Consider the following 11,539-nt stretch of genomic DNA (forward strand, 5'->3'; position numbering starts at 1 on the left):
TCTCAACTGCATTCAACTATTTCGACTTGACTAAAACTATTAAATATTTCTTTGAATCAGCCTTTCAACCTATCAAAAAATGGGAGAAATCAAAGCTTTGACACTGAGCTATTGAAGATAATAGGCTAATCACAAAAAACTTTGTTAGCGGTAAGTATACACAATTTAAAATGTCATTTTCCTAATATTTTGCAATCTACAAGGAAATATGAGATGTTAAGAAATAACAGCCAATAAATACATTCTTGATTCAACAAAACTTTACCTTCATTTCTTCTTCTTTTAACTTGGTATGGAGCTAACTGTCTCCCAGCTATACGCTAGCCTGTCATGTGACTAACAGAAAGAAAGAGAGAAAAATAAAAACTCATCATTTAACATTTTGTACAGTGTGGAAGGGCCAGGTATTCTTATGAAAATGATACATAGGCTTTTCTGTATCTTACTACACATAATACATTACATTCAAATGGGGATTTATGCATCATTTGCTTGTGTAGTTAATATTAGATCAACATTAAATTCAAAATTAAGCAGGATTGAATTTCCAAAATCTTACTCTGAGACAAAGGAAATAGAGCAAAACCTACATATAAAAGGCTACTTTTCATCTAATTAAAAAAAAAATACTTCTATAATTTAATGTTCGTATGTTCCTTTGGGTGTCAAGTAGGCTACGTGTAACAAGAAAATAAAAAAAAAAATTTTAAAAATGCCAATTTGCTTTTCTTATTTCTGACAAGAACATAAAATTAATGATAGTTGAAGCATTACCCAAAACACCAAATGTAGCAGATATTATACAGTAAAACACAGTGGTGGGTTAACACTAAGTTTCATATTGCTAGTAGAGCCAGCGTATTTCTAACTGAGTGAATTGAGGGTTTATTTCAACCAAACCAGAGTTGATGATTGTTGAAACAGTGGAAAGGTGAACCAAGCCTGCTCTGTGAGTTTTATTTGAATCTGTGGACTTTGAATTAAGTGTATTTTGCAAGGTTAGAATTATTGTTTATTTAAATGGAGTCCGGTGGCAAATTTTGAGCTGTTTCTGGTCAAACATAAAGGATCTTACTCTTTAAGAAATACGCCCTTTTAGAGGATGTTCATTGAGGGTGTCAAATGCCCCAAGTGGTTACATTGTAGCCTGTTTCCCAGCTGCTGGCTGCAGCGATTTCTCATCACAGTGGACCTCACAATTAATCACAAAAACATGGTAAAATATGGTTCAGACTTAATAATACTAGCTACCCTTTAACAAGAGCAGAGAAGAAAACACATTTGATAGAACCATTGCACAAACAGCTATTCTGTCCTCTAGTTCCCATTCTAGTCACCGTTGTACCGTCTGCTTTTTAAGTAAATCATCAAGGGTTCAGTCGATTGCCAGCAGCGCCACCATCGTCAATCACAATTAGCCCGAGACAGACATTAATGTGTCTGACCTCTGCCATAATGAAGCAGTCAATTAAACAAATGCTTCAGGAGAGTACAATCACCCGTTAAAACCTCATTTTAAGCACTTCTGTCAAGCCAGGTTTTGCATTTTTAATCCAATGCCAAACTACAGAGAGAGGAAGTATTCTAAGTATTTCTCTTTTCGTTTAGTCCTCTGCTTTCATTCATTATTTCCCCTTGAAGTAATTCCAGGTAGCTGCAGGGGTGCTGATGAACGTGTTTGTGTGAAAGTGGCTGGAGAAGAAGCATTTTTATGTTGTTGTCAACACACCAAAGCATACAGATTCATGTACTGACCATCCTTTGTACATTCTTAATTAATCTCCAGTGGACCTGACCAGGTCACACAAACACACCTATTGATCAATGACCTATCGATGATTTATACATGAGCCGTGTCTGAAAATCGGTATTACAGCCACGTGTTGGCTCCTTCACAGTTTTCCCATATTGACCGTATTCTGACATATTTCATGGTGTCAGAGCAGAGGACGCTAAATCAATCTAACTTCTCCTACTGTATCTCTAATACGCTAACAATCATCCCATGTTGTGTGCTGGCGGGAAGTTGTTGTTATGCAGAAACACCAAACAGTTTAACAAAACACATACCGGTTTATTTAACACCGAATGGAAATATTTACCATCAGAAGAATAAATAAATTACATTTTTCAAGTTATTGATGAGATGTGGTTTCAAATGCATGGCAGCATCAGAACTTACGATAACTATGTGATGTGGCTAAGAGCTTAATGCTCGGCATTTAAGTATTTTAAAAGTGCTTAGGAATAATTTCAGTGCACAAAACTCACTTTTTTTTTTCTTTACCATCAAATGCTGTGTCAATGTAGCATGGGTTTGCTACATTGTTTTTCAGAAATACAGCATTACTGTAGCTTACTCTATTTTTGCCAATCAAACCAATACAAGTAATTGAAATATCCACGGTTTGTAGTCTTCAATAATAAGCGACAGTTTGCTCTTGATCATCTCAAACACTAACTTCTTCATAAATTGTACTTTTTCTTCTAATTGCTATTTGTATAACCAAGAGGAAACGACCACTGTAGATTGTTTTGATGAGAATTATAATGTTTGACAGCATTATATCATCATTATAAATTTCAAAGTGCAACAATGATTATTCAGAGATTAACAAACACAATGTCGCTATGATCTGATAAACCTTCTGTTTGATGTATAACCTTTTTTTTTCATTTTGTGAGTCTAGCATTTTGTGTTTTGCACACTGAAAATAAGCCAAAGCAGTAATCAAATACTGAAATGTTATCACCAACAACAAAGCTGTCCATCCCAGCCATGTCTTTGAATTTTCCTTTTCACTGTATTCACTTGGCTGTTCTTCTTTTCAAAGGCACAGTTCAACCCTAAACCAGAGATAAATAATTTCCCTCTTAGCTGTAGTGCTATTTATCAATGTAGATTATTTTTGGTGTGAGCTGCTGAGTGTTGGCGACATCAGCCATAGACATGCCCTCCTTCTCTCTAATATAATGGAACTAGATGGCTTGTTGTGCTCGAAGTGCAATAAATACAAACAAATAAAAATAAATACAATGTCTTTTTCCAGGAATCATAACGCAGTTACTCAAGATTATCCATCTGTGTCATTTCTACATTTTTAATCTAGGTTGATAAAAAGCATTTCAAGTTAGGGGAAAAATATGGACTTTTGATTTTGGGGTGAATTGTTCCTTTGAGTAAAGCTATGCATATATATACACCTTTAAAAAATACTTCACTAGTATTATTACTTCACTTTTCTTATAAGCCTGCATGTGAGTATGTTTCTTAAGATCACTGATACGGTTTGAATTCAGCTGTCTCTGGAAATTTTGACCTGAGGAAAGTATAGAAATTAAAAAAAATCCTAAAAGTTCAACAATAAATAAACCCTAAAACCCCTAAAGGCAAGAAATATCATCGCTTCCACACAAATTTAACTTATTCAATATGTCACACGAGTGCTTTCAAATAATAAAAACGCATCCCAAACCCATGTTCAACTTAATGATATGTTGCAAATATTACTTTATACTCTTTGTATACTATATAAACTGCTGAGACAGTCCTCTCCCAAAATACAACTACATATGTTGTGCGTACAAGCAGCAATTATGACCCATATTTACATTTATTGTTAGGCAGCAACCTTTTGACGCTTTAATAACTATAACGGGATAAAAGGAAGAAATCAGGTGACGTTGTGAGTGATAAAGTCCACTTAGGGTTGGCGTAAGGGGAAGTGAATGTGTCAAACAACACAGGACTTTCACCTATAAGACCTGTGTTTGTGTCCCTTGTTAAACCAAACGTCAACGTTGGATTATTTTAACAACATTATATGTATGTTAGTAACAAACATACTTTTTTTAAGCCAGGCCATGATCTATTTAATAAACCTAACCAGGGAGTTTGTTGCCTAAACCTAAACATGTAGCTCTGGTGCAACTGCAACCGTTCAACAACGTTAACCACGTGTTTATACCTGCAGTTTTTAATGGTAACATGCGAGCTATTCTGTCGCTCACCAGTAGGGACGCTAATTTAGGAAACGTTCCTGTGAGTCGTGTAAATGGGTAGGAACATATAGTTTATGTAGTCATATGGGCTGGAGGACTTGTTGATACTGCTCTTACAAATGTGCCATTGATATAGATCACTCTTATCTGATCATATCAGGAAATTATATGTGTAGTTATTGATCTAACCTTTTTTGTGATTCTTAACAGCAATAGTCAAATTACATAGTATTTGAAGTCATTCTCTGATACAATGCCCTCATAATGTGTTTATAGTTTCCTTTGAGGTTTTACCCCGGTCATACTCAGCAATCTAATTTGTTTTATTCATCTGGACATATTCAAGTATTTCCTTTCAGTTCTGAGTGGATGTAAACAATGCAGTCAGTGGCCCACAACAGAGTTAAACAGTCTAAAGTAGAAGCTACATGAAAGTGTCACACCCTGAGGTTGACAAGTGAAGAGCTGAAGCGAAACCCCTGCGGATTCTACTCACTAGACAAATAACGCAACACTCGAAGGGTTCCTCACCATATCTGACCCCAATTATGCTGTCTGACACGAATTTCAGAGAGTAAGGCCAATTATCCCGTGGTGTGATTAGTCACAGAGCCTTTGATGCAATCAAAGAGTCTGGATTGGCCACTTCAGTGCTTAATCAAGTCGGAAAGTCTTTTTTTGCGGCGGTTCACCTTGGGACAGCAGACAGTACAATCTATTTGTCAAGTTCCCTTTATATAAGCTGACATCCTTTTTGCTGCTCTCCTGGAGTAGATAAAGTGTGCAGGATACTTGAACACTTTGAGATTAATTAAAATCCTACTTATCTAGCTGCCATCTTTAGATAATATGTGTGATCCCCCCTTATCTGCATATTTATTCCTGTAACCCTCTTTCCTGTGTAAACATCTTCCATTTATGGTTTAATGAACTCCGGTCCTTCAATAAGTAATCAGCTTTTGTGTTTCATAGCCCTACCTACAGTCTACAGCTGTGCCTGCATTCCTCTGTCCATGCTGAGATTGTAGTGTTCAGGTAATGGGACCCTGAACTGGAGGCCATCACAAACACAGAGTCAGCTGAACTGTGTTTTAGCCTGCCCCCTGCTGGAGATTCCTCTCATAGTTTTCCAAGCAGATGTGGACACGCTGGGTGAAGTAGTTTGGCTGAGAAATAGCCTGGAGGAGGTTGGTCTGGACCAGTGTGATGTCATAGAGCTCGGAGGTGCAGGCTGTACGAGTCTCATTGCCACCTGGGTCCAAGAAGACCTGAGAAACACACAAGCACATATAAACATAAAAACACACACACACACACACACACACACACAAGGAGAAATCAGAGGAAAAAGGGCGAAAAGTCAATTTCTGGAGTTCTAAACCAGCTACAATCTCACCAACACATCTGTCAAAGCCATAATACATTATCTTCACAGACTAAAGCATAAACAGCTAACTGACACAGGGGTTCCTTTATGGATGCCGAAAAATTTGTGGCAAAGTGTAAGTGTAATTCTTATGGTATTATGCAAACTAGCTCCTTGTCACACTGTCATGACTTTATGGGACACTTAGGTAGACAAGAGCTGTTGTTATTGTTATTAGTAACACCTGTGCTTTTCTTACTTTTATACATCAACATGTCTTCTGTGGAAAAATTACTATTGAGTGTGATATACTCAGTATCAGCAGATATTCAGTATCAAACGACTCGGATCAGGGGCTTGATCAGAACTTCCCTGTCACTAATCTATCTGCATGGGTTGTTGTGCTAACGATGTAGGCAGCAAAAACTATTTGAGAAGAACAGTAGTTGCACACATCCAAAACCCAGAACCTCCAAGTGGATGTGTCAATAAATTGAACATAAAGGATCTACAGTGTGCAGACTTTTTTCATGTTGTTGGCATCAGTAACTATGTAATTTCACTGGTGACATGGCTTTCCAGTGCAGAAACATGAGAAACTAAGGTCCATCATTTCCCCCTCCAAACAATCACGCAGTCAATTCTCAGTGCAGAACTCCTCCCTCGGTGTCTGTCCATGGACTGATGTCCTCCGTAGTGCTATGCTACTAACAGCATGGATTCTGCTCAGCACTTTGTCACTCTGGATTTGACATCGTCATTGTGTTGCGTTGTGTGTGACGCATAAGGCATTTTGGAAATCCGATATGAGCTGCCAGAGAAACCAGAATAAAACACGTGTAGAAATCTGATTTGAATCACATTTTAAATCGCCCTCAAAATGTGGTCTGAAAAATAGCATTTTGTGTGGGGTTTTTTTTTCCGCTGTCCAGACTTTCTAAAAATCAATCTGGATACTATCTAGATCTGCTAGCTTGCTGCTTATTTTTCAGTAGTAAAATGAAATTAGAAAAATTCAAGAATACATATTTTTTGTTTCATTCAAGTCACGCTAAAAACCTGTGAATGTGGTTAAACTCCGTATGGTTGATGTATTCATGTTGATGTCCTGGTGTAAAAGAAGTGACAGTACCTTGGGATGAACTATGGTATGCTCGTCGTCCTGTCTTATGTTGTCGTCTATGAAGATGTGCTGAACGTGTGGGTCAAAGGGGTCGACCCATAGAGGCTTCCCCCCACGGATAGAGAAAGTGTTACTGGCCCACCTGAACAAGAAACAGGCACCAAAAGGTTTCGTAAAAGGATAAATGAGGAGACAAAACCCACTTTTACGGTTGCTTGATGAGTGCCATGCATACCAGTCAAAGTGGTCCTGAAAGCCCACCAGGCCCTGGACTGAGTTGAAGTACTCGTAGAGGCCTCGCTCTCCTTCTCGAGTCGACATGCGGTCCTCAGCTCGGCTCAGGACGATTCCCCTCTTGCTGCAGCGGATCTTGCCGGGAGTCATATTCACATTTAACTGAGGGGAGAGAAACAAGAAGAGTCGGAGTCAGACAGAGAAACAAAGAGGGCGGACTGCTCTGAACTCTGTGGTAAGCATAAAACCAAAGCAAACTTCTGTGAAATTGTTTTGTTATTAAACATGGCCTCTGGCAGACTTGACCTAAATTAATTGTGATATCAGCATTAAACTTTCTCAGACATAGAAAAAAGCCACAGCCAGCTACATAAAAATAACTCCACCTTTCTTTAGCCTTTTAATGAATTGTGTGGATGCTTCCAGATGAGACGATCATAAACTGTCAAACATGCATGAAAGTGATAAATTATTCTGGATTGTGTTATGGTAGAGCCTTACGGCATGCAGTTCTATCGTTTTATATACACACACACACACACATACACACACATACATACACACACATATTCAGCCCGGCCCAGCACGATTCCCCTCTTGCTGCAGCGGATCTTGCCAGGAGTCATATTCACATTTAACTGAGCCGAGAGAAACAAGAAGAGTCGGAGTCAGACAGAGAAACAAAGAGGGCGGACTGCTCTGAACTCTGTGGTAAGCATAAAACCAAAGCAAACTTCTGTGAAATTGTTTTGTTATTAAACATGGCCTCTGGCAGACTTGACCTAAATTAATTGTGATATCAGCATTAAACTTTCTCAGACATAGAAAAAAGCCACAGCCAGCTACATAAAAATAACTCCACCTTTCTTTAGCCTTTTAATGAATTGTGTGGATGCTTCTGAATTTGTGAAGAAATCTTTGTTTCTCCAATGCCTCCACAATGAACAAAAAAATCCAAAAACTGATACAATTCTCGATGAACTGAGGTAAAAGGAGGCCTCATTTAATAACAGTAACACTATATCAAAACATCCATTTACTAACTCACACAACTCACGCAGTATAATCCAAGTCTCATTATCTAGTGGTATGCACAGTACCTTCCAAACCCAGTCACCCAGCTGGTAAAAACTCACCTATAACATCAACGTTATGTTAAATGGACAAATGATACAGAGATCCATTCTTTATACTGTGTTTCTAAAAAAAACAGAAGGCCAGCCGTTTAGCTGCTAGATTTAAACAACATCACCTTTTTTCGAGTAACATTATGTTTGGCTTACTGCCATGTTTTTGTCTTTACTGAATTTTGCAGGTGAAAAAAAAATATGACAAGAGGCTAATTTTAGGAGTCCTCTTACTCACACCGAGTCTGTTTAGTCACACACACACACACACACACACACACTGGAATTAAATGTTCTCTGTTTTATTGTGATATGATTTCATTGTGCTGTCATGTAGGTAAGAAAGCTGAAACCACTGTACATTTGCATAAAAATGTAAAAATGCTAAATTTAGTGAAGTGTTTTTTAAGTGGTGTGGCGCTGAAGTGCTTTTAATGGGAAGCAGCTGTAGCACACAGACACTAATCCCAGCAGATATTAGGACATTAGCATTAAGTTAGTGATATCTTCGCTTAATTGTTAAAAAAGAAAAACAAAAATCAATTTTAGTGTACTGCTTTAATTAGGCATGTTTTCCTACTGCACCCATCTCCAAGACTCGACAAGAGTTATAAGAAGGCTGCTGCCTTCAATGACTCACTGAAGCAGGAAAACAAGCTGCTGAAATTCAGAATCTGAACAATCCCATCGTGTCTCGTGATTGATTTCCCCCCTGCTCTGTCTGTCTAAAGCGATATGTGAATAGCATGTGACAGGAGACTGTTTGACTGAGATTTCCACTGTGCTTGTCTTCAAACAGCTCACTGTTCCTGACAGGTTCACTTTCTGACATCTCCTCCACCCTCCCATCATCTGTCCATCCCACTCTCATCGAAAAAAAAAAAAATCAATGTGTTCCACTCCAGAAAGCTAACAAGCAAAGTTCAAACCCTGTGCGAGAAAGTGTGTACGAGGGAGGATTCATGTGAAAGGGCAAAGGTCATGCTCCTCATGAAAACAACTTCACAGACACAAACCTCTAAGGAACATCAACACACACACATACACACATTTACCCTTGAAATAGTTATGCTTATCCCGGTGTGATGTTCTTTTCTGGTGAAGTGTTTTGACCTAATTACCACTACACACTGAGTAAAACGAACATTTAAAAGAGACTAGCGCTCTTTTAAACTACCAATTACGAGGCCCCGTTGAGTGTGAAAAGGAAAGTGTTTAATGCTGCCTGCAGTTCTGCTGTTTCGTATGGATGTCAGGCTCAGTTTTAAAATTTTATCCTCTACTTGGCCTTGGTAAATGGTGTTTTATTAGAGGCAGGGCGTCTATCCCTGCTGGTTTTAATCAAAGAAATACAGGCAAACTGTTAACAATCACACGCATGGGCACTCTGGAACCACTATCGAGTTACTGGGGGGTAGGGGCGCCAAATTACAGTTTGATTATTCAAGTTTTATTTATTTTTTTATTTTCAAAACACTAAAATATGTCGGAAATACACATTAACATGAAGTCATGAAGTTACCCACCTAACAATATATCCCTGTGTAGCACTTATCCCACACAGCAAGATGAACTAGAACACCAATACCACCAACATACTGGCCAATAGGCTGTGTTATTAATACAAGTGTATGAACATTACTTAAGAGCTGCACTGGATTGTGTTGTTTTTCCAGCAAGAAACTCTGTCCTGGAATACTTAGCAGCTACAGCCGAGCACAAACTTGAGAAGACCCAAAAATATTAAGAGAATTATCTCAAATGCAATTCAGTTTTATGCAATATCTGTAGTAGGGGGTCCCTGCTCCATATCTTTTTCAGCTAAGAGGTCCTGGCCTGAAAAACATTGAAGACGCTGACAAAGAAAACTTTTGTTAAGTAAACTGTACCTGGCATCAAATGAAATCGCCTTTATTTGTATAAATTCCATTTAATCAACTGTCTAGAGAGTTTTAGATGATCAGGGGCGCAAACTGTGTTCTAGCTTGTGTCCAAGCAGCAAACTATCATCTCCGGTGTAAACGTGATGTTTCCATTTGTCTGCGAGCTGACTGACATTAAAATGGCAGGCATCAGAATATAGATTAAAAATGTATTTTCAATCTAGTTGACAAAACATTTCTGCAACAGTGAACATTGCCTGGAGTAAATTACTGATTTCGAAGGTCCTACTAAACAACTTACTTCTCTAAAATTATTTGTTAACTCCCCCCCAAAACTACACGCCCCTTATTTAGTATACCTGATGAATTTCAAACCAGGTCTCTTGATTATAGAACATTTTCCCTGGTGTCTACAGGTGTAAGGCACTTGAATTTAAGGCTTTTTAAGACCCGTTCAAGATCATTTTTAACCAAATTTAAGACTGATTTTTGGACAAATGTTTGTCCCAATCAAGCATTACTGGAAAGTTAAGGGGTATATGTAGTATGTGGTTCCATGCAGAGGTAGGTTTTATGGTTACTAGAGAGTGTTTGGGTAATCTACATTTTGCTAACAGGTAAAAGTCAAAAGACAGGAGTAGGTCCAGTGTTATCTAAAGTTTTGTAACATCACAAACATGAGTTTCAACATGAGAGAGGTTGACAAGAGGCACAGGTTAACTTGGTTTAATAAAAAGAAATGAAGAGATGGATAAATGAAATTAGATGTTTGTGCAATTTAAGACCTCACAAATTCAAATTTAGGAGTATGTAATGACTTTTTAAGGTTGTGTATTTATACAGTTGAATTAAGACATTTTAAGACTTTTTAAATTTGACTGTCTGTGTTGGGAATTGTTGCTGTAAAGCATGGCCAGACAGTGTGTGTGTGTGATAACCAGACATTACTTTACCACAGTGAATTCAAACTAAACTATCAGCTAGGCTAAAAAATGTTGTTGTAATTTGGGTGAAAAGACCCTTTAACCTTTAATAACACACAATATTCACCACTGAGCGTCTCACTGTAGCTCGTGGCTTGATAATAAGTTAGTGTGATTGTACTTCACCTTGAGATCAGGCAGATCGGGGAACAGAGGATGAGCGCCTTCATTCAGTGCTCTGGACACAGCACTCAGCACACGAGGTAGATCAGTTCCAAACGATCGGAAAATGACGGCAAACTCCCATCCTTCCTGCGCCAGGTCTTTGAGCAGCTGGAAGAAGGAGGGGAGGATCCAGTGGTACAGCTGTCCACGCTCTCCTTTTACAGACAGCTCTCTGTCTCCCTGCAGGGGACACAGTCAGGGAGCAGTCAGTCAGTCATGCTATATAGGTTGCAAGAAAAAGTCAGCAAATCTTTTTTTTTCCCCAACAGCAACTTCACCATCTATAGACAGAGCCATTTTGCCAGCTAAAGACAGATTGACAAGCACAACCTCACCCCCTGGGATCTGATCAGCATGACTGAATACGTCCAAAAAACCTGTAAAAAGCTGCAGAATGTTCCATTTACATCCATGTATATGTGCAATACAAACTGTATTCGAACATAAGTCCAGCCAGCTGGCGTGCATAGAGAGAAACAGAACATGAAGAGAAAAAAAAGTCACATCAATGTATACTAGAGCACCGTTACATTGACAGGGTCCTACAGACAACAAAATTGGGGTGTCCAGTAGCTCAACTGGTACAGCGAGCACCCCATGTACAAATTCTGTGTCCTTGCTATATCTGTCCTATCAAATAAAGGCAAGCCCCCCCC

At 38.6% G+C, this 11,539-nt stretch overlaps 1 protein-coding gene across 1 annotated transcript; it reads right to left on the reverse strand.

Annotated features, from left to right (window-relative positions):
- Positions 1 to 1,340: 1,340 nt before the first annotated feature.
- Positions 1,341 to 11,180, reverse strand: LOC121947560. Its single transcript, XM_042492662.1, has 5 exons — positions 11,151 to 11,180; positions 10,845 to 11,063; positions 6,727 to 6,887; positions 6,501 to 6,633; positions 1,341 to 5,270 (listed from the first exon to the last, which is right to left on the reverse strand). The coding sequence occupies exons 1-5, from the start codon at positions 11,178 to 11,180 to the stop codon at positions 5,094 to 5,096; spliced, it is 720 nt and encodes a 239-aa protein (XP_042348596.1). The 3' UTR covers positions 1,341 to 5,093.
- Between the last annotated feature and the right edge of the window lie 359 nt (positions 11,181 to 11,539).

This window comes from Plectropomus leopardus, chromosome 8 (genome assembly GCF_008729295.1).
Source record: "Plectropomus leopardus isolate mb chromosome 8, YSFRI_Pleo_2.0, whole genome shotgun sequence".
Lineage (NCBI taxonomy): Eukaryota > Metazoa > Chordata > Actinopteri > Perciformes > Serranidae > Plectropomus > Plectropomus leopardus.